Genomic DNA, 25186 nt, shown 5'->3' with positions numbered 1-25186 from the left:
GTAAGTAATTTAGTTAGATATTCATGATACACATCAATCATGATACATAAGTGTGATATATTCACTCAAACAATCATAATGCAATCATTTGCAATGAAACTATGTAGGCATGATGTATCATTCACCTAATAAGTCAAAACTAGTTATTTGTAGGCGTGATGTGTCATTCACCTATACGCTAACATAAGTGTCACAATCATAACCTCATATCAAGATCTAAAATCAATAAGGATTTGATTATCACATCCGAGTTCAGTATATAATCATGCTACAACAGAAAAGTCAAACCTATAGATTTGTAACTGGTTATCTCAATCAACTCAGAAGATGATTATAATTCATCATAACATTTAATTTAATCATATAAATATTCACAAGATCCACGCTGGATCGCTTGGTCTGGGAAATGTACAATCTCACAAGGAGTTACTGCCCTACACGGATGGTCTGCCTGGTCTTGGACAATGCACTTTCTCAAAGGAATATACCATCTTCGCGGGCTACCCGCTCTTGGACAATACACTTCCTCACAGAGACTTACCGCTTTAGCCGGATTACTTGATTTGGTCATGCACACATTCATAGAGAATCCTTTGGAAACAGTTCCTTAATGGGTACCATATCCAGTGAAAACTATTGTGATATATGCATCACTACAATTGACCACTCTCAGGGTTGATAGCCACTAACATGGGCACAAACATGTATACGATCAATATACATCACATCATATGACACTTAAATCATAAAATCACACATTGAACCAACAAGGTTCTATGAACCATAGTTCACTATTGAACTTAAACATTTATCACATGCATTTATAATTTCATATCACGTGGTATTTAAATCATATTATCCTACGCATCATATCATTGCCACAAGAAACATTGCATTTTATAAATTGAACCTCAAAGCATGCGTAAACAAAACATGAGTTTTATGCATGCATACGTGAACATGCATATTTCATAATACGAAGCAACTAAACCTCAACATACGTAACTTCTACGTAGTTCGAGTTATGCACACGGGATTCAAGTCATATATACATTGTTTTACCACATGAATCAATATGCAAAGCAAAAATTTCGTGCATAATGTATCTCACATATAATATATATATATATATACATATATTAATAGCGTTCACACAAATCATGGTTCGTTCATGAGAGCACAAAACGTATCAGTCCATGTATAACGGTATTTGCATAATCCTATCATGAACATGATTCTATCGCTCATGCTTTCGTGCATGATTACACAATTATTATTTCACACTTGCATTCAATATGGTCATGTCAAACACTACAATTTATGCAACATTCATTCACACAAATGCATGCTCAAATATGTACCTGCAACAAACACACTCCATATTCCGCTATCTAAAATCATGATGAGCATGATCTCCTAACTACGACAAGAAAATCACTTTTATTTCCATACATTCAAATCATGCTGAACATGATCTCTGAACTATAATCACAACAGTTCTAAATATCCACAACTAAGTGGTGTGTGTGAGTAGGAAAGTGTTGCATACAATAAAAATAAATTTATTGGGTGATGCATTTGCACCATGTAGTTACTATGGGCATTTACCCGATTTGTATTTCGTATTGCATTGCATTCAATGCACATTGGCTTATAGCTGTTTTGATACTTAGCGTAAGTATCACATTTTCAATATATCCTGCACTCAAATCAGATAAACATATAGGCAACCATACCACCCTTAGATATCTACAACTATGTGCGGTATGTGCGCATAACTTATATTTGCAATTCAGTAAAATATTTAGCATAACATCATGCTTACACAATTAGTACCTAAACATGCTCTCTACAAGTTCAGTTAAGGAAACTTAATTTAATAATGTAAAGAACAACAAATCGAAACTCAAAAGATCGAGGGGTTTCGAAATCCGCAAAGACCGCTCAAGCAACGATGCACCGAACACTTGGTGCACGGTCGAAAATGCCAAAAGTTCTAAAAATATGAAATCCCAAAAAATCCAAAAAGATAAGGTGAATCACCAATAAATATTAACTGTTGAGCAAAAAACACTACATACACCACCATCTCCATCTCACCAAATTTGGTTACTGCAAAACATAGATTAAATATTTTAAATAGTATTTTTTATTAAAATAACCAAAATGCCCCTTGATTAAATTTAAGATTTTTAACTTGCTAAATTCATCTAGTAAATTCCAAAATTCAATGATATCACACCTATGTCACATGGGTGCGGGTGCGGGGGTGTGGCACTTTCAAAAAACTTGGGTGCGGGGGTGCGGCAAAAATATAATATATATATAAAGTCTAAAAGTTGGACATAAATGACCTTAGGTGCAGTCAATGCACCCAGGGTTAGGTTGACCACACCGGGTGCTGCACGCGCACCCGCGTCGCGTCGACGCGGGTGCAACACCCAGTTGACTGAGTCCCTGTGACATAGTATCACACCAATATTTTATAAAACTCTTAAAAACATGTTTTTGATTAGAAGTAATATAATTGATTGTTAAATATCTGAAATAATTTTAAAAATATCAATTTTACCCTTGTTAGCCAGAAATGAGTAATTGAGCATTTAAACACCAATAAATGAGATTTAAATGATAGAAACACATTTCTAACTCAAAGATAAAGATGAATTATTTATTTATTAATAATATCTAAGATATACAAGTTTTACAGTTTTGCTCTATCCTCTCTCGATTCGCCTCTCCTCTCACATCTCTTCCCTCTCTCTCATCTCTTCCCTATCTTAATTTCTCCTCTCTCTCTTAATTCCCCCCCCCCCCCCCCTCCCCCCCTCTTCCCCCGTCAAGAGAGAGGGGAGGGAGGAGAGGGAAGAAGAAGAAGATGAGAGAGAGAGGAGAAGGAGAAACATGAGAGAGAGAGGAGAGGGAAGAAGAAGAAACGAGAGAGAGAGAGAGAAGGGAAGGTGTACCTGCTTCTTTCTCCTTCCTCTTTTTTTCTCTATCGGTGGTAAGAGAGAGAGAATGAAAAGTAAAGAAACAAAGTTTGTATATATACAAACTGGATTGGATCTTATATTGGATCCAACCCGATCCAAAGTCCAAACTATATATATATATATATATATATATATATATGTGTGTGTGTGTGTGTGTGTGTCCCCATTGTTAAAATACATGTAATTCATATATATATATTTATATATATATATATATATATTTATATATATATATGTAATACCCGATAGGGGTATTTTAGTCATTTCACAAGTACCCGATAGGGGTACTTGTTTATTTTTTGTAAATTATATTTTTAATTTTTATGTTTTTTGCTCACACAAAAGGGGCCCCACCATGTAGTCGATGGGGCCCCCAACGGTCACATTTGTGACCGTTGGGGGCTCCCAACGACTACATGGGGAGCCCCTAGGTGGCTCTCCTTTTAAGGCCTCTTGGCCATCCCCCCTCTCCTTCTCTTGTGTATAAATAGGGGTGAACCCCTCTTGTATTTCTCATTCAAGAGAGCTCTCTCTCTTTTCAATAAGAGACTTTTATATTTTTATGTTGTGTTGTCTCTTGTGAGTTTGGGTGTTAGCCCTTTTGTTTATTCCTTAGTGGATGTTGTAAGTGCTTAATGCACTCTTTGCTTTTCCGCATATTTCATTACATGGTATCAGAGCCTTGTTTATGCTCTTCTTCTTAATATAGCTAGTCGTATAGCTATATTTTTTTCTTGTTGTTTCTCTCTCCATTTACCCTCTTGTGAGTGTTTGAAATGGAAGGAGAACAAAAGATTGATCTCTCCTTCAAGCTCAATGGCTCCAACTACATGATGTGGGCTGCCGCTATGGAGAACAACATCAAAGGTAAGAAACTTTGGGGATAGGTTATGGGAACCATTCCGGAACCACAACTCCAACTAACTAAGATGGATGGTGATCAAGAAAAAGCTCTTGAAGGCATTGCCCGCATGAAGGCCATTGAAGATCACCAATCTAAAGTGGAAGATTGGGAAAGCAAGCATGCCAAGATTCTTGCTTGGTTCATGAACAATGTGGAGCTCAAAATTTGCGCCAACATTGCCAAGTTTCGGATGGCGAATGAAGCATGATTCTTTATAAAAGGTATGTTTACTCAAAAAGACCTTGCTCGTCAATTCTTTCTTCAAGAAAAAATCCGGACTATCAAGCAAGGAGAAATGAGTGTAAGGGATTACTTTAGCACTCTTGGTCCCCTATGGGATGAACTATCTTTATTAGAACCGAAATGGGTTTCTAGTGTGGATGTGGAATTAAGGAGAGAACAAATGGAAAAAGAGCACTTTTTCCAATTTTTACATGGGCTTAGGCCCGAATATGAACAAGTTAGATCTTCCCTCCTACATAGATCTAAGCCTCTTCCCTTGGAAGATGTCATTGCCGAAATATGCCGAGAAGAAACTCATCTTGGCATGATTAAAGGAGGAGATGATGTCTTGGCCGTATCAAAACCCGGCAACCATATGAAAGCTTACAAACCTCCACATTTTGGGAAGCAAAATAGTTATAATGGCAACTATAGAAAAGCCATTTGCCATCATTGTCAAGAGCCGGGTCATATAAGACCTAATTGCCCTAAGTTGAATGAAGCACCTAAAAATAAGGTTGCTTCCGTTGAAGAAGCTACTCAAAAGAAAGAGGAAGCCATCAAAGGAAAGAAATCTTTTTCTCTTGCTCAACTATCGGAAGCACTACAAACTCTACTCAAGATACCATCAACCTCGGGTGCCGCCATAGCTTCTTCCTCTCCTCCAGGTATGTCGTCTTGGATCCTTGACTCTGGAGCTTCCTTTCATATGACCCCACTTGAAAATGAGCTTTCCGATTTATGTAATAATTATAAAAACTCTTATGTTTCAACTGCCGATGGTACATCCTTACAAGTAAAAAGTTTTGGAACTTTAAACTTTTCAAAAGATTTCTTTGTGCCAAACGTGAGAGTTGTATCTCAACTTAATTTAAATCTCCTCTCTGTTTCTCAAATATGTGATCATGGATGTGAAATCTCCTTCTCAACTAAGGATTGCTCTATACAGGATCTCCGGTCCGGGAAGCAGATTGGGTAAGGCCATAGGAGGGGAGATCTCTATTACATGAGCAACTTGAAACTCCCCACTAACTCTTTTTGTAACCATGTCCAAGATAAAAATATTGATATTTGGCATCAAAGACTTGGACATCCAAGTTTCTAAAAAATGTACTCATTTCCATTTGGAAAGAAATTTTGTAATGAGAAACATTTTGTTTGCAAGAATTGTATTTTTGGCAAAATGAAATCTACTCCTTTTCCAAACCGAACTTTTGTGTCCAAAAGACCCTTTGAGTTAGTCCATTCGGACGTTTGGGGTCCTTCCCCCGTCATGTCTAAAGGAGGGTACTCCTATTACGTCACTTTTATCGATGACTACACTAGGTATGTATAGATCTACTTTCTCAATTTAAAATCCGAAGTCTTTGACTTCTTCAAAAAGTTTCATATGATAGTTAAAAATCAATTTTCAAGTAATATCTCTACTCTTAGATCCGATTCGGGTGGAGAATATTTATCAAATGAATTTCAAAACTATTTAGAAATACATGGAATTTGTCATCAAAGATCGTGTCCTAGGACTCCCCAACAAAACGGCTTGGCCGAAAAAAAACATAGACACATCATGGAAACCACTAGGACACTCCTTATTTCCAAAGAAATTCCAAAGAGTTTTTGGGCCGAAGCGGCCTTAACCTCAACTTACTTAATAAATAAAATGATATCTTCATCCTTACAAAATACATCTCCATATGAAAAACTATTTGAAAGAACACCCGATTTCAATAGATTAAGAATTTTTGGATGTAAATGTTTTGTTCTTACTCATAAACGGAACAAATTATCTCCTAAAGCTATTGAATGTGTTTTCTTGGGATATGGAAAAAATCAAAAGGGTTTTAGATGTTTTGACTTGAAAAATAACAAACTCTATGTATCCAAAGATGTAACATTTTTGGAAAATGAAAATGGTTTTGTGAAAACTAAAGATATTGACGAAAGTGAATATGCTTTTTTATTTGATCTTCTATCTCAAGAAGATAAGACTCCTCAAGAAGAGGAAATCTCTAATGAGTCTTTGAATGACCTAGAGGAAATTCCTCTTGATGATGTTATAGATAGACCAATCCAAACCTATGTTAGGCGTGGTCAACAAACTCAGATGAGCGCCTTAGAAAAATACTCTCAAGGATCCAACCTAGAAGAAACCTCTTTAAGGAGATCCGGTCGGATCTCCAATACTCCTAATAGGTTTGTTTCCTATGAGTCCTTAACTCCAAGATATAGAGCGTGTCTAATTGCGTTGCATTCATTTCATGAACCCTCACACTATAATGAGGCCAAAGATATTCCCCAATGGGTTGAAGCCATGAACTTAGAGCTTAGTGCCCTTGAAAAGGCAAAAACTTGGAAAATAACTTCGTTACCCTCTGGAAAGAAATCAATTGGATGTAGATGGGTCTTCAAAATTAAAACTAAGAGTGATGGTTCATTAGAACGTTATAAAGCACGATTAGTAGCTAAAGGATATGCTCAGGAATATGGTATAGATTATGAAGAAACCTTCGCACCTGTTGCTAGAATGACTAGTGTTAGGACTCTTATTGCTATTGCGTCAGTGAAAAAATGGCCTATCTATCAACTCGATGTTAAGAATGCATTTCTAAATGGTGAATTAAATGAAGAAGTTTACATGGATCCCCCACCAGAGTATGTATTGGTAAAAATAAAATTCTCAAACTTAAAAAGACATTATATGGTTTAAAACAAGCCCCAAAGGCTTGGCATGACAGATTTAGTAATGTAATGACAAGTTTGAATTTCCGTTCATGTTATACTGACATTGCGTTGTTTGTGAAAAGTGCAGGGTCTTCAGTAGTTATTTTACTACTTTATGTTGATGATATGATCATCACAGGAAGTGATGAGCAAGACATTAATGATATTAAGAAGGTTTTGAAAGATAATTTTGATATGTCTGACCTTGGTTTCTTAAGATATTTTTTAGGAATTGAAGTGGCGTACTCTCCTCGAGGGTACATTCTCTCTCAGATGAAACTTGCTGCTGACATCTGTTCCAAATCTGGTATCTTCGATGATAAGAAGACAGAAACCCCAGAAGTCATCAATGCAAAATTAAGGTTGGAAGATGGAACACCTCTCGAGGATCCTACTCCCTACCGGCAACTTGTTGGGTCTCTAACCTACTTATCCATCACTCGGCCAGACATTGCTCATGCCGTCCACTCTGTCAGTCAGTTTCAATATGCACCTACAACCGTGCACATGAGTGCAGTCTTAAGAATCGTCAGATATATCAAAAATACCATAACTAAGGGAATTTTTCTTTCCTCTGCCTCGTCACTTATTTAATTGCTTATACTGATGCAGATTGGGGAGGAAATCCCAATGACCGAGTCTCAACTACCAGATTTTGTGTTTTCTTAGGTGACTCTATAATTTCTTGGAGATGCAAGAAGCAACACAAAGTATCCTTGTCCTCGACGGAAGCGGAATATCGTGCTATGGCCACTACAGCCATGGAACTTGTGTGGCTAAGAAGCCTCCTCAGTGATATGGGCATTGTCATCTCTACTCCTTCGAAGATGTGTTGCGACAACAAAAGCGCAATTTATATTGCAAGCAATCACACCTTCCATGAGCGCACTAAGCATATTGAGATGGACTGTCATTACGTACGTGATGAATACCTAAGAGGAACCATAGCACTACCTTACGTCACATCAGAGTACCAGTTGGCGGACTTCTTCACTAAGGCTCTTGCTGCTCCTCGCTTTTTGTTTCTCCTTAACAAGCTTTCGGTTATATCCCCGTAAAGCTTGAGGGAGGGTGTTAAAATACATGTAATTCATATATATATATATATTTATATATATATATATATATATATATATGTAATACCCGATAGGGGTATTTTAGTCATTTCACAAGTACCCGATAGGGGTACTTGTTTTTCTTCTTTTATTTTCCTGTTTATTTTTTGTAAATTATATTTTTAATTTTTATGTTTTTTGCTCACACAAAAGGGGCCCCACCATGTAGTCGATGGGGCCCCCAACGGTCACATTTGTGACCGTTGGGGGCTCCCAACGACTACATGGGGAGCCCCTAGGTGGCTCTCCTTTTAAGGCCTCTTGGCCATCCCCCCTCTCCTTCTCTTGTGTATAAATAGGGGTGAACCCCTCTTGTATTTCTCATTCAAGAGAGCTCTCTCTCTTTTCAATAAGAGACTTTTATATTTTTATGTTGTGTTGTCTCTTGTGAGTTTGGGTGTTAGCCCTTTTGTTTATTCCTTAATGGATGTTGTAAGTGCTTAATGCACTCTTTGCTTTTCTGCATATTTCATTACACCCATACCCATAAATTTTGAAATCGTCGTGTCATACCCTACGCACCCGCACCAGTACCCATGTGACATAGGATGAGGGTTATGTGAACAGTTTGTTATCTATGCTTATGACTGAATTGTTCATAGGATTCCTAGATTTTCACTCTATGTATGATCCCATATACTCATTTCCTTTTGTGGGTTACTAAGCTCTTGTAGTTTCCATTATTTATGTGTGCACAAATTTTTTCTATTATATAAAATTATAAATTAACTATACTTTTACGGTACTTCCTTGAGAAGCTTAGTTTATCATTGTTTTCTTTTTGTGCTTTTTCCATGACAAGGATTCATGTGGGTATTCAATCTGCACTGTGTAAACTATTTTGTATTATTTTCTCACTTGTTATCTTTGTTCTACTTCTAAGTGGTTGTTTTAACATATCTGAAAATATTCTTATTTTGCAGCTTGCTGCAAAATTTCGTAATAGCGGTCAAACTTGTGTATGTGCAAATAGAATACTAGTACAAGAAGGTTTGTACAAGTCATGCACTCAATTTTTATTAGTTGATTCAATGTCAGAAAGGTTTTAGGATGTCTTTTACTTTGTCCTTCGATGGAATTTTATATATTATTTTCCCATTTTGTTGTTAATCCTATAACGTGTTTGCTACAATTTATGCATCTTCTGTTTTTCGTTTTTTTGTGGTTATACTGGAAAACTTTTTCATGCTTCTCCTTGAAACGTTTCATTCCACAATTGTTGGTTCAGAAGCTTTGAGAATGTTCCTATGATACCCTTCCAAAAAATGTGCATTACTTGAAAATCATATAAACTGTGCTAAATATACCCATCTTCGAGCTTGGCAGAAGTATGTAATTTAAGGGTGGATGATCTTCTCATGCAGGAGAACGTTTCTTTTGATAGGTAACATGATAATTGTATGATTAGGTGGTGGACTTCTAGGGAGCAGGATTTTCTGGTCGATCCTCTAAGGCTATGTAATTCTTTGTGTTGAATTTCGTTAACTGTTTTCCATCTTCGCATTTCTTCATGACATCAGACTCCCAGGATACAATAGCTTCATCTGATTCGAGTTCCTCATTCTGGTCCTCTTTAAGTAAGAAATTTGATGTAAATATCCTTCACACTTGATCTACAAGATTCCATAGTTTGCCTTAGCCTTTACGTAGAAAACTCTCCATGATAGATACATGTACAATGTTTGAAAGGGAGCATAAGAGAAGGTAGAAATTTCCCTATTATTCTTTCTACACATCTAGCATTTTCTTATGCAGATTCCTGTTTTTAATGGATGGTTAATATTTTTGTGTGCATGGTTATAGGCACAGATAATGTTTGAATGGAAGCTAGTAATCATGCAAGCTCTTCCTTTTCAAATAAGATGAATTTAACATACGGAAGAATCTGACAATGAGTTTCTTCAGAATTGACTATGTAGTCTTCTTTGAGTCGGTATTCCAATCCAAGAATTTTAGCAAAAGGCCTAGTTGGGTGTATGTCCATTGCATGGAAGAACTCAAAAACCAAAAAGATAAAAGTTACATGGGTGCCACTGCTAATGAGTGGCAAAAATAATATGCATTAGAGGATAATGCTATCTACAATCTTGCCATGCTTAAAACAACCCTTTAAGTTGAAAATTATGCTTGATATATACAACTTATCCTTCAAATAATCATGTCGAGTTGTTTAATATCCTTTTCTAGATACATCAACCACTTGATTTTCTGTTCTGATGGTTTTCCTCCACAAATTGATAATATATTTGAAAATGCCTAGAGACTTTGTTGTTCGCAGCTTCATCCTGATGATTGTCGTCAAACTCCATATCAACACTTCTGCAATCACGCTTTCAAGGCCCTTATTCTACTTTAATACTTGATCTGGCAATGCATCTCTATTTCTTGCGTTTCCATGAAATAAGAATCTTGCCCAAATTTACAAATACACAGTAATTGATTCATGTCTAGGTCACTAGCTCAACCTCAATGAAAATTCCCTACGATGGTTTCGACTTGTAACATCCTCTAGTCAAATTTGTAGTATATCAGACCACAGTTTAAGGTGCCTTTTAACACATCTCACAATTCTTTTTAAGGCATTCTTATGTACCATTTAAAAGAGTGCATGAATTGGCATACCTAGTTGACTGCATGGGATTTGTTGGATTTGGTGAGATCAAGTACTACAAAGCACCTACCATGCTCCTATATTTTTCCACACACACACACACACACACACATCTATATATATATATATATATATATATAGATGAACTTCAGATTATGCTTTTCTTTGTCTTCATTATTCTGTTTGGATCTGTATTTATGGTTCATAATATAACCTTGGTATGAAGGTTCTTTATCTAAATGAAGTAAATATTTCTGTTTCTGCCATATGATTAGCTTGCATTTAGATAGTCTAATTAACGTCTTTTTTTGTGTTTTGTGGAATTTATTAACTTGATTTTTACAGGTATTTATGAAAAGTTTGCAAAAGCTTTTGCTGATGCTGTACAACAATTGCAAGTTGGGAATGGATTGACAGAAGGTGTTCTCCAGGTCTTGCATCTTTCATCTAGTGTCTTTATTATGTAGTGGTGCCAGAGATGTTTGTTTAATTAATGCGTTAAATTTTTAATTTCAATTTTATTGAGTTTCTCTGTAATATATGGCATACATGTGATGTTTTATGCTTACGGCTCTTTAATATCTGTGGCTCTTTAATATCTGTCTGGAGCCATTTTTATAAGACAACTAATGAATAAAACAATGTAACAGACAGGGAATTGCACACCTTTGGTCTTTGTCAAGTTTGATCTATTGATGAATCTTTTGATCATTTAACTTAGGATGAAGTTTTCATATTTATCAAAATAGTTTGTACTTGTAGTATATATCTGCATTTTGCATTCACATCACTGTGTTATTTCATCATGACCTAACACTGGAAATCTATCCAACAGGAGAAAATCCTAAAAGTTTGCATTTATTTTAGTCGTGATAATTCCTTTTTTTCCTCAGTATCTAGGTCCATCTCTTATGGGCATGTTATGGGTTTTGGTTACAATACTCTCTAGATTGGTCAGATTCTGGCCATTTCAGTGCCAGTATCATGCCAGTAAAAGGGATTATTTTTATTTTCCTGGTGAAACAGGCTAAGATCAAGCCACTATTTGTACAAAGTGCATTTGTGTGAATGTGCAGGTTATTGCCCGCATCGTTGGCAAACTTATGACTCAGACTTGGATTACCTAACCCTTGACTTGGGGCCAGCAGGTTGACTCAGTAACTTGGCTGGGTTAGGACTCCACATGTTTTTAGTGTTACTACACAAATGATACATGGAAATAATCAATCTTTAAGCTGAAAATCACTAAATTTGGCACATGACATCCATAACTAAGCTATACAGATATACAACTATACATAATCATTAACATTGATGAAATAACAATATTTGATTCTTCATAACAAGCACCTTTATATGAACATTGTGCATTAAAACCATAAAATGCATGATAGAGAAGACATAAGAGGCATCTGGATCGGTGATCCTAAATCAGTGATCTTTTTGGGCTCCGATCTGGGTTGGCTTGAGATTCCCGAGTCGACTTGCCAGGTTTGCCAACTATGATATCACTTTCTTTTTGTGGCAATGCAAAAATTGACAGATGGGTCACAACCTTTGAGATAGTGCCATCTGTGCTTGTTTCTAGCATCACTACTGTCCGAAACTGTTCAGAGTGTATAGGAGCTATGTCACATGGGTATGGGGATGGAGGGTATGACACGGCAATTCCAAAAGTTGTGGGTACGGGGACACGGCTATATATATATATTATTTCACATAAATACAAAATTCAAACAATTCAAGAACTAACAATCAACCATGCTATCAGCCTATCACACAGTCAAACAATTCTTTTTTTTTGAGAAGGACAAACATACAATCAAACGATTCAAACCAAAAAGACAACATAAGAATAAATCAACAAACCATACATGACAAAATCAAGAACTAACAATCAAAAGAAATTGAATATAAAGTATACACTTAAATTTTAAACTGAATATAAACTAAATATAATCTAAATATATATCTAAATATATATCTAAAATATATACTGAATATATCTAAATTATAAACTGAATATAATCTAAATATATATCTAAAATATATACTGAATATATCTAAATTATAAACTGAATATAATCTAAATATATATCTAAAATATATACTGAATATATCTAAATTCTAAACTGAATATAATCTAAAATATATATCTAAAATTTATACTGAATATAACCCTAAAACAAAAACCCCAAATCCTCACTCTAACCCTAGAATAAAAACCCCAAAGGGCCCAAACCCTCATTCTAACCCTAGAAAGAAAAACAAAAACACCCAAAAAACAAGGAGTATCCAACAAAGATAGGTAAATCTGATGATTTTCGGGGGAAAAAAGAGAGGGGAATGAAAAATCAAGGGGTTTTCCCATTTTTTCATGAAAATACCCTAAAACGAAAGAGAGAGAATCCTACCTCTTCACCTCCCACCGGAGGTCTCCGGAGGTGGGTTCAAAGTCACCGATTGTGGTGGAAGGGAAGACGAGAGAGGGGGAGGGGTGTTTATCGTGGAGGGTGGGAAGACGAGAGACGCAGGTAAACGAAAGAGAGAGAGGGAAAACGCGTGCGAGAGAGAGGGGGGGTGTGATTGTGGTGAGTGGGCGACCAAAATGGTCCTGCTCCTTTGTCCAAGGTCAAGAAAAAGAAAAGAAAAGAAAATACATGGTTGGGTCAGGTCAAGGTTGGACCCAACCCGTTTCGATGTTGGAATCGACCCAGGGTGTACCCACACCTAGTCGGGTACCCATATTCGTGTCCTGCCGTGTCAATATGGGTACAGAGAGTGCTTTGGTTTGTCTATGTGACATAGTATAGGAGTTTTACATACTAAATGAAGTCCTTTGTTACCTTTCAAAACTTTTGTTGGCATTGTACTTTCCTTCAGAAAAAGACCTAATTTACCTCTAACAGTAATAATAGGAATTTCAAAGGGCCACCACCTTTATGGTGTTGTTTAAACTTTAAATTAGCTGTTATGTATAAATAACAATTTAAAATTTAAAGAACATCATCAAGGTGATGTCTTTTTGAAATTTATATTATTAAAAGAAGCACCTTAGATTATTTTCGTCCTCTCTATGCTGATTACATGTTTTGTTTTAGTTGTTGATTAAGAATACTTAATGACATGTTTAGTAAGTATTGCATTGGGCTGTCATAGGGATTCAACTAGCAGGGTGCTGCATCCACGTCGACGCGACGCAGGTGCGGCACCGGGTGTGGTCAACTCGACCCTGGGTGTGGTCAACGCACCTAGGGTAATTTTGGTCCAATTTTTCGGACTTAAAAAAAAAAATTGCCAAGAAATTTTTTTTCCCTATATGTCACAGGGATTCTCCAACTAGGTGCCGCACCCGCACTCGATGCGGTCAACCTGACCCTGGGTGCAGTCAATGCACCCAGTGTAACGCCCCAAAATTTTTAACCCAAATTTTTGTGATGATTTTTTTTTTTGTAAATAACAACGGAAACAAGAAATACTATAGCGTTAAGCATTTCAGAACATTACACTGGAGAGAAGACCCAAAACATTTATTCCATTTCATTATCAATGAAAATTAATGTTAGAGTTTTAAATGATATAAACAATTAAATTACAATAAACCCAAGCGATCCCTGGAACAATAAATCCAGAATCTTGATCTGATGCCTCATCCTGCAGTCGCTCGTAAATGCTATTATTCACCTGAAAATAGTAAAATTATAGGAATTAGACTACAACTGTCTAAGTAGGAAATTTGTACCTTTTAATGCAGGTATATCATGAATCTAGTATGTGATGTGGGTGTCAAGTATGAATTTTTAGCATATACAAAAACACGTAAAGCAGACTATGCAACAACAATAACAGACATATATCTAAGCAAGTAAGCAGATTATGCAACAACTATAACTAAACCAGTAAAGCGTATTTTGCAACAACAATAACGGTAACATGCATAATTTTCATGTGAGAGTAACAATATGAATTCAATTATCTTATCTACGCATTTCAGGATTTGCATTTCATCACAAGTTCAGAATATAAAGCATGTTTAAAAGAATATGAAATTGTCTCTCCAGTAACTCCACTTACAGTGATACCTAACTGTTCTAAATAGTGTTTATATTATCTTATCCCGCGGGTACACACGGGCCCAAGCAACCATCACAGAAGAGAACGTTCGGGGGTATATTATTCAAGGGTATTTTATTAACCCGAACATTCTAACTGAGACTGAATCATCAAGGGAGCGACCAGTAGCCGAGAAAATCTCCAAAGGGCTCAACACAAACAAGATGCATCCCTAACTTTTGCAGAAGACGTGAAACTACCACCTAGGACACATAGGTAGTTCGGATCCCCTAACTTCGAGGACGGGGGACCAACGAGCCGCTTTACGCTCGAAACCAAAACACAAGTCCTCAAAGTTTTGTACCACCTACCCTCTCCAAGGTAAGCCTCAAACTGAGTGGGTTGATCTTTTCATTTAATTAAGTTTCCGTAGTAAAGGGCATTTTCCCCCAACTACCTCCTACTACCATAGTAGTAGATTCCCAACCTTAGTCATTTTACCAAGGTATATAAACTGTTGCACCCAAAATCTCGGAGAGCCTTGCAACGTGCCATAGGTATGGGACTTGGTGCGGTGCATGGGGTTGAAGAGACGTGTGCATGCCACTGATAGTGTCGTGTGCCTGAGCTTGGCACTGGGCTATGCAAAGGGGTGTGGCGTGTGCACGGGTTGGTGCAACGCAGGTGCTGAAAAAGGTGTGTGCATGTCACTGATTTTGTCATGTGCCTGGGCTTGGCACTGGACAGTGAAAGGAGTGTGTGACATGTGCACTGGCAAGGTGCAGTGCACATTCATAAGAGGCACGTGCATGCCACAGATGGTGTCGTGTGCTGGAGTGGGGCACAGGACTGTGCAAGGAGTGTGGCATGTGCCTGGTGTGGTGCAGTGCAGATGCGGCAACAAATGCATGGATGTGTGTGTAGTGCGGTGGAAGTGCCCCAAGAGTGATGGATTGGTTGGTTGCGGCGTGCATGAGGCGTCGGGCCAACCCCGTGACAAACAGGCCTTGCCCATCTGTGCAGAGTTTGGTGCACATGCATAACAGTGGTGTCGTGTGTTGCACAGATCATTGTCATGCATGATGCATGTGACGTGCGAAGCACAGCATGCGGTGGGCACGTAGTTGCGGTGAGCATGGTCAGAGCTTGGCATGTGCAGCAATGTGCACAGTGTGGGCACAGTTGCGTGCACAATCTTTGAGGCGATAATCCAACGAGCATTTGAAGTTGTTTGGGGCCAAGATCGAAGATTCACCGTGTAAATGGACTATGGGGAACGCGTGGGTGAAGGCGGATTTGAAGAATTCCGAAGTTGAGAAATTTATGGTTCCCCAAGTGTTATTCGGGTTCCTCTTGCTGGCAGGGGCCTGGCTCCTAAAACACCTATATAGGGGACCTCCTGTTTGAGCTGTTTGGCACATGTTGCAGCAGTTTGGCATAGGCACCCCCTATATCGCACGGGTAGCACTGGGAGTGCATGGGGGTGTCCGTGTGTAGTTCAAATCCCCCATGGGGCGTAGGCAAAGGCCTTGGGTGCGTAGGCAGACGGCTCTTGGTGCGGCGATGCGGTCCCAACCATGCCAAGTGGCATGGGGTTGTGCAAGAGAGTGCACAACGCCGGCGAACGAGTTTGGGTGGTGCTGTTCGCTATGGCAGATAATCATCAACTGGTCTGCGGACTGGGGGTCGAAAGATCTTGTCCCTTCTATGGTGAGGTTATGTTGGGGGCGTGCCCATGGGGCTGCTATCTGCTCCATGGCACGCGAGGCTAAGGCATCCGTGCGTTGTTGGCTCGGATGGTTGGGCTTGAGGAAAGGTGGCTTGCCATGATGGTTGGAGACATGATATGCATCGGTAAAGACTTTGGGATGTGTTATGCTCCCCATGACCCGCGTTGGATGTTGGTTAAGTCGGTAGTGCTGCGAAGGCACGTTTCAGCCCTTGTCAACGTGCGCTTGCTTGTGGGAGTGGTAAGACACGTTTGGCTTGGTGGTTGAAGGTGCTAGCTGGTATGGGACGGCTATGCACGTAAATGGCTATCAGATGCACGATGAACCATGTTCGGACGGATCTCTTGAAAAGAAGAGCTTGTTAAGTTGACGTTCCGCTGGGTAAGAAAGTTACGTGTGGGAAACACGTGCTGTGAGGCTGACTAGGTCGTGAGGCCTAGTGCCGCACGGGGCTTCCTTGGCTTGAAATGCAAAAAATTTGGCCTTGGAAAGTTAGCCCGTGACATAAACAATCCCATCATTTTTCATATTGATTACATAAACCCACTCAGAGTGCTCTGGTGCCTTTAAACCAGTCAAGCACCAATGCCCCGATACCTTTAAACCAGTCGGGCACACAACATTTATGATTAAGTTTTTATCAGTTTTATTGTCATAGCACACAAACTAATAGCCCAAGTACCCGCATCGGGTAATCAACTTATAATACCTAATAGGCAAGGTTTTCCCAAGTGACTGCCTCGCGGAAAGGCACATATCCATATGTCACTAAGTGTACCATCATATATTTGAAACCAATATAACAACCTCATTCCTCAAACACAGATAACATGAGCTTAAGCCTTAAAGATAAACTGTGTCTAGATTTTCAAAGCATTAAAATGGGAACATTTAAGCTATGCCCATCAAAACCACAAAACACACAGATAATACATGCATTTGTTAAATCCGCATATTTGTTCAATTATTTTATGTTTGGTACCATGAATAATAATAAAAATCTGCTTCAAAGGATGGAACACAATGAGATGACATAGGCATGCTGGTTAAACTCTCACTGGTGGTGAAAAATTCAGTTATACAACTAAGAAGCTGAGGTCCACAAGCACTAAAATTGCAAATCTTGAGCTAGACCTTTCAAAGCAGAAAGCCTGACATCGGTACTTTTTTCTTATTATTTATGTTGGATTCCACAGTAAGTAATTGAAAAGCCTACCCCTGCTTTAGATCAATATAGTATCGGTTATTGCGCTGTCTAACGAGTGGTATGCAATATAGATTCACGTTGGAGTATTCACATCAGAGCATATCTACTTTAAAGTTGAAGATACACTTCCGAATACATGCTGCATACAAGCAATACAAATCATACATGTTCTGACAAAAACAGTGTAAACACGTGGTATTTCATGTAAATCAGTCATAGCACTAGAGAAACTTGGAAGAATGCAATTTAAAGAACCCTATAGAGCCCAAACAACAACTGGGTGCAGCATCTATAACTATAGATGTAACCCACTTAGTATCATTATTCACGCAGGTGCAACTGGTTAAATACATAAGAGCCTAAGACATTCAAAAAGTTTGATCCAAGGTTTTGACCTCATAGGTGTTTATCTATATCTATAAATGTCTGGTTTATCAACCTCAAATCAATTGGACCAATTCATTAGACATTTCGAGTTCAAATCAATCTATATATATATTATTTTAAGTACATGCTGATCATTTGAAATCAAAGCACTCAAAGATATCAGTTCACATGGCTGATCGACCTATACACTATTCAACTGTCCTGAAATGAACATAAAGATGCCATGCTTTACAAAATGTAATAATCACAATTGGTTAGCAAAAATTAAATTAACATGTTTATATTCAGAATGAACAAACACAAGACCCAGTTAACAGGATTTAATGTAATTAGGCTGAACTTTTCAGCATGAAATATACACATTCAGCTAATCAAGAATTCATATAAGAATGTTCTGTTTGTCCAAATGAAACGAACACATTCGGTTGTCCAGAACTAACATAAGGATGTTATTTAATGTTAAATGAAACAGGCTCCTGAGATCGGCCAATAGGTATTTAATAGAAGTATGTTAAAACAGACTCCAATTAGGACTGACAAGAATTAAACATGTTATGTCTTTCTAAATGAAACTGATGCAGATTAAGCTAACAGAAAATCTATATCAACATGCTATGGGTTACCAATAAAATCAGAAACAACCTTCAACGTTCACTTTCATGGAACACTTCCCCCTAATCTGGTTATCCAGCATCAAGATCGACAGAAAATGTAACGCCCCGAAATCTTAACCCAAATTTTGAGATTTTTTTTTATACAGCGAAAACAAGTCATACCGTAGGGCTAAGCATTCCAGAACATTACAGATGGAGCAAGACCAAAACATTCTTTTCATTCAATATCAATGAAAATTAAGATCAGAGTTCTCACACTATCCTTGGAACAGTAAATCCAAAATCCCGATCGGAGCCTCATTCTGCAGCCGCTCCTAACTCCAATTCTTCACCTGAAATTTATAGGAATTAGACTACAACTGTCTAAGTAGGAAATCCATAACTTTTAATGTGGTACATCATGAATCCAGTATGTGATATGGGTGTCAAGTATAATGTTCAGTATATATACCAAAAATAAACAAAGGTCTATACTATGACAGTTAACAATTGACCAGAAGTTAACTGGCAGGTAACATTAATAGCAACATTTATATATCCCACAACCACAATATGAATCCACACAATTATTCAGAGAAATGCAATTATGACAATTTATAATTCAAATCCGCATTCATACCACAGGGTACATCCGTTATGCATAAAGAAATATTAAACCATACCATGATACACAATTTTTGTACAACAAGACATTTAACATATATTAAAAGTTAAACATCACGCCTCCACCAAACATATAATAATTAAGAAAATAGATAACATATGCATGTTTTAATGCATAGCAGGAAAATGCATGATTATGTGCAATGCATGATTTCTTTTGTTATCTTTTATTTAAGTTTCATCTTTCCATATGCATGCCCTATTAAATGCACGCAGCTTTAAGTTCCTCTTTTTAATTACCGTTGCCCGTGGATACACCAAACGGGTACAAACCCCGAGGTCAAGTAGGGTTCCCGGGGTAGCTTAACACACAATTTGTATCTTATTACCAGGTTCCAAACTTAGCCCTCGACCGATATCAGGAAACAACACCATCCATCGGAACCTTGGAAAACAACATCCAAAGTCAGGGACACCAGGAAAAACAGCATCCACTGGCGCCACTTTCTTGGTATACCAAAACAGACTCACAGTTGTGACTAACACACCACTCCCGGGTAAAGTGGCGGACTCTCCCTAAAACCGTGGCAAGGAGAAAGAACCTCAATATCGGGTTCAGGGGACAAATTTACAGCACACGAAGTTTTTGTATCCTTACAGTCTCCCCAAGACCAGATCTCTAAGATTCTCATACTCCAGATGAGATATCCCAGAACGTATATTACACTGTTCTTATTCGTTATCTTTTTATTAAAAGCCAATTATTGAGTTTTGCAGTTCCACATGCAAAAACAAGGCAAAAGCTCGCATCAACCCCTGCGAGAACCATCACGAGACTCCAGCCCGTGGAAACACATCGAACAGTGCAATATAGAACAATAATAAAAAGTATGATGTTTGCGATGCATTTAACCAATTAAAGAAAAAGCAAACCCAAGCTTAAGGCTCTCCAGGCCTGTGATGATTCATTTAGACCATCGATGCATCGTATGCAAAGATCATAACAACTTGCAATGTATGCAATAATACCAACATGATTCCAAATGCACATTCATTCATACCATTTTAACAATGTGCATGAGCTTCCACAATCATATGCATGTGTTCACCATCCATGTGTAAATGCTTTCATGTAATCACTTAACACACATGCATTCATCCATCATCCATAAGCACATAAGGACATTTATACCTGATTTTACATGCTAAACACACATCGATTTCGTGTATGCACATGTACTCAAAACAAATCCATAAATGCACGATAAATAAACAAGTCCCATCAATATAGGCACAGGAAACCTTTTCATGTGTTAACATCCACACACATGAACATAACCCAGATTCAGCAATTGAATCTTCAAGGCTGCACACATTCATATCATGTATGCGCCCATATCAAAACAACTTGGTCATGACATATTATTAGACATCAATTACCTCACATGTTACAAACTATAAAGCATGCTAACATGTGCCAAATGCATTTGCACTCATGCAACCCTAACGCAATCATAAGCATGTCATATCTCAATCATAAGCATCTTCACTATGTGTGTCACCTACATCACATACGGGTATTAACCAATGCATATCTCTTTTGAGTGTGGGAGTGTACATGTAAAATTTCACATACACATCAAGCATACATGCTCAAAGAAAAAAATTGTTAATAACTGAACCATGATCACCTTCATGATTGCACAATCAGTATATTGAAAGGCTAAAATAACATTTTTCATATACACCGACAGAAAGATGAGTTTCTGCATATGCTAGGGACGATGGTCGGCTTTACCAATCCCGAACCCGCTATCCTCCTAGCTAAACATCCAACTAAGTCCCAAAATTTTCTTGTCATATGTTATATCCATTGCTCCCCGTATACTAAACATGAGTACCCATCATAGTTATCTATCTGATAAATATGACCCAGTTGCTCTTGTTAACAAAAGTATCATATAACTTAAGATTTTGTTCTAACCGATTTATTTTCAGCTAAATAGCAATTAAGCTATCCTGAAATTTGTGGTAAACTATCTTTTTGCTGACAACTGTCCAATATAGAAGGCAGTTGAACACAGAATCAGTTCAAAAACACACCTCGGTGGAATTTAAAAGAAATATAACATTTTATGTATAAGAGTGCAATATCTAATCGAACTAATTTTAAAGAAAACAGATAACATGTTACTTCTTCAGCCAGATTCAATAATCAGTCACAACCAAAATAAGATAAGATCTGATAACAGCTCCAAATGTGTCAATATTCAGATAATTCATGAACTGAAATAATTTCTTACATATACAGCTAATGTCCCCTATTAGAATTAACTGCTAATAGGGTATATAAGAAAAATAACACTGATCTTAAGGATACTCTTTCGTGTTAACATGAAATCGCCATCTCTGGCTAATCCAAAAATAATAAAAGATCCAAAACCATCCTGTTTAGTTTTAAAGGTGTCGGTTACAGTATCAAACATTCTGCATCCACACAACTCATCAATCAAGAAGATATGCTTAATAATATATCTTTTTTATTCTCAAACGAGATTAGATAAGCAATAAAACATATACAGATTTGCTTAAAGATTAAAATCAGATGTGGAAGTTGCCCATGCAGTTAATCAAGAAACAAGGTTGATCAGGAAAAGCTAATCTGATCAAGAAAACGCAAGTTAGGGTAAAGTTCAATATATCAATTCTAACAAAAACCATAGACTTCATTTCTATTTGTTTCAGTAGAGATTCGGGTTTAAGGCCTATCAAAAATCAAATCAACAAAATGGGTACATGAATAAGCACATGATCAGTTTTGTATGTACAATTCTCAAACACCTATCCAAAAACATCGTTTCACATGGAACCAACAGTGCATGAGAACCATCTCAAATCAATCGATGACTAGCATGAACCAACAACTCAGGAAACTATAACAAATTTATTACCCAAATAAAATCCAAGATTTTTGTAGCAAATAACGTTGAAACTGGGCATCACGCTAAAACAAAAATTTAATTGAACCAAAATACTGATTCTTTCATATGGTTTAACATCCCCCACTTGAACCCAAAATAAACAAATTTTGTTTACCTCTTTCCCTTCCGTATTCAGTTTATCGAGTCCCAAAATAGGAACCCCCCCCCCCCCCTTCCTTATTCAGTGTATCAAATCCAAAAATAGGAAAATCCCCAAATCAGACACCAAGAATCGAAAAATCCCCAAATTAGAGGATCGATCCGAGGGTTTCTTGGACATCCAACACAACCTGCAACCCAAGACTCAATCGAACCTTTGGTTCCCTCTCTTTGACAGACCCTAATCGCACACCGATTTCATTCAATACCTACAGAAAAAAAAAGTACAGGATCCTACCTTTTCCGGCGACTGGAGGAGGTGGTTGCCGCGGTTGGGAGGTTGCATCGATTACTCCACTGTGAGGGAGCCGGTGTCGATGTCGCCACTGCCGAGCTCGGGCCGAGAGGGAAATATTGAGAGATCGAGCATGAGGAAGAGAGGAGAGTGACAGAGACGAAGAGGAGAGACCCCCCTCCAGCCCCCCTTTAACGCGCTGAACTCCACCCCCTTCTTTCCGAGAAGGGTGGGGTTGGTTACCTTCTGTAAACCCTCCCCCTTCTTTGGCTCTCTTGCAAGGATCGTGCCCTCGGCACGATTCTTGTAATCGGCCCCTATTTAAAAAAAAAATCGTATCGGGTTCGGGTCCGAACCCCGTGACCCGCTATGCCGGATCCACCATTATGTGGATCTGGATTAGCTCTCCGCTAGATCCACGATGAATGGGGATCCGTAACGAATTCTGGATCTACAGGTTGGATCCATTTGGGTCCAACCACGGATCCAACCCCAAGTCATTCATTTTTATACTAATAGTATTCTCTTAAAAATAATTTTATTTATTTATTTATTAAATATTGTTATTATACATATATATTTTTAACACTCCTTTATAGATATATCCCCTTTTTGGATCCGGGTAACGGATCCCGATCCAATAGGAATAAAAATACCCATCATAAATTTTTACGGGTATTACAGAAAACCCCCAAATCTGGGGTATTCTTTTTTTTTTCTTTTCACGGGTGAGTTTACCCATTGCTTTAACCAAGAACCCCCAAATCTATTGGATTAGAGATTTTTCCCAGGTTACGGTTAGGCAAGAGAGAAAAAAAAATATCCAAATCAGTGTAGTGGCCACCAAGATCTCCAACACTGCATTGGAGCACACCATGCATACCTTAAGTTCCGGCATGACAGAAACACCCACAACCAGAGATCAATTGATATCTAATCAGAAAGGGTTACAAATCAAAAGAAAAACCCCTTTCTAATCTTCCCACAAAAACCCAATCCCATTCAAGAATCACTCAACTCTTACAATAGTAGCACAGGATCCTACAACAAGAATCGCCGCTGCTGGAAACCTCCACTCACATGTCAGAGTTTTCCAGCAGTCAAGACTCACATCATCGTCTTGTAAACACACCAGAATCGGGGTTTAACATGCTCGTAACGTGAGGGAAAAATCGGGGTTCCCCTGGACCGACCCAAACACAACCGGATGCAATCAACACCTGACAAGAAAAGGTGCAGAATCCTACCTTTTTCCGACGACTGGAGGAGGAAATCACTTGTTGAGGTGTATGGCGACTGAAGCGGCAGGTGATCGGAGCTTTTCGATGCCGGTGCTTCTGCGGGTGAGCGCAAGATCGTCAGAGAGGCCCAAGCATGATAGAGAGAAACCCAGGGCAGAGTGAAGGGTGAGGCTTCCCTCCACCCCCCCTCTTTATCGACCCCATGCTCTCCCTCCCTCCGCGAAAGGCAGAGTTAGTTAGTTACGACCCTCTGTAACCTTCCCCTTCTTGAGTCTTGGCAAGAATCGTGCCCTAGGCACGATTCTTTGCCTTTAAGTTTTTATAAGGCTTGGCCAGGTCCGGGTTCGGGTTTGAATCCCGCGACCCGCGATACCAGATCCACCATAGCGTGGATCCGGGTCGACTTTATAGTGTTGGATCCACAAGTTGGATCCATCCTAACATGGATTCGGTTTGGCAGTGAACTGTCGGATCCACAGTTGGATCCATTTGGGTCCAACAGTGGATTCGACCCAAAATACACCTTTTTTATTTATTTAATTAGGTTTAGTTAATTATTTATTCAGTAACTATATATATATTTTTAATATCTTTTTTTTTCTATTTCTTTTGGATCTGGGTAATGGATCCTAGGCCCAAAACCTCTAAATTTCTGAGTTATTACACTCAGGGTCATTTATGTCCAACTTTTGGACTTTATATATATATATATATATATATATATATATATATATATATATATATATATATATATATATATATATATAGTTTTTTATATTTTTGCCGCAACCCCGCACCCGGGTTTTTTGGAAGTGCCGCATCCCCGCACCCGCACCCATGTGACATAGGCATTGGGGAGTCAAGGGGATCTCTTTGCCCAACTCTCTTTGTATTTCTTGAGTCTCTCCTGTAAAACCACAAAAAAAAAAATAAAATAAAATTTGTTGAACCCGGGTCGGATCCAGATTTGGACCCGACCCGGATACAAAAGGTGAGGCGGTCAGGCATAGCCTCACCGCCTCTCTCGAGTCTTCTAAAGACAGCGAGACAGGGGGGGTTTCAAATACGAAACCCCTTCCCCTCTCTTGCTCTCTCATTCTCTCTTAGGCGACGCCTCCGTACCCAACCCCCATACCCTCGTGCCTCTTCGGTTTCGCAGAGGAGCCCCCAACGTCGGAGCTCCCTCTGCTCGCCGGGGACCCCCTCCGCTGCTGCCACCGCCGACTGCCGTTGTTCCCTCCGTCGACGCCGTCGTCGACATCGACAACTTCCAGGTACGCCCCTCACTCTCTCTCTGTTGCCTTTGGCCGGCAGGGGCTGTGGCCCCTACCTGTCATCTTTTGGCAGGCCGACAGGGGCATCGCCCCTGTCGCCTGAAACTTTTGGATCGGCAGGGGCTAAAGCCCCTGC

The 25186-nt window shown here is 38.5% G+C and overlaps 1 protein-coding gene across 1 annotated transcript in view; it reads left to right on the top strand.

Annotated features, from left to right (window-relative positions):
* Window positions 1-25186, top strand: part of LOC149822738 (succinate-semialdehyde dehydrogenase, mitochondrial-like) — a 165456-nt gene that overhangs the window by 72131 nt on the left and 68139 nt on the right. Inside the window, exons 12-13 of the mRNA XM_089980026.1 lie at window positions 8879-8945; window positions 10912-10997. Of these exons, the coding sequence (XP_089836152.1) occupies window positions 8879-8945; window positions 10912-10997 (153 nt within the window). The remainder of the gene's footprint in view (window positions 1-8878; window positions 8946-10911; window positions 10998-25186) is intronic.

The sequence above is a fragment of the Nuphar pumila genome, chromosome 11 (assembly GCF_984573655.1).
Source record: "Nuphar pumila chromosome 11, dmNupPumi1.hap1.1, whole genome shotgun sequence".
Taxonomy (NCBI): domain Eukaryota; kingdom Viridiplantae; phylum Streptophyta; class Magnoliopsida; order Nymphaeales; family Nymphaeaceae; genus Nuphar; species Nuphar pumila.
This window is presented reverse-complemented; position numbering and strand designations above follow the sequence as displayed.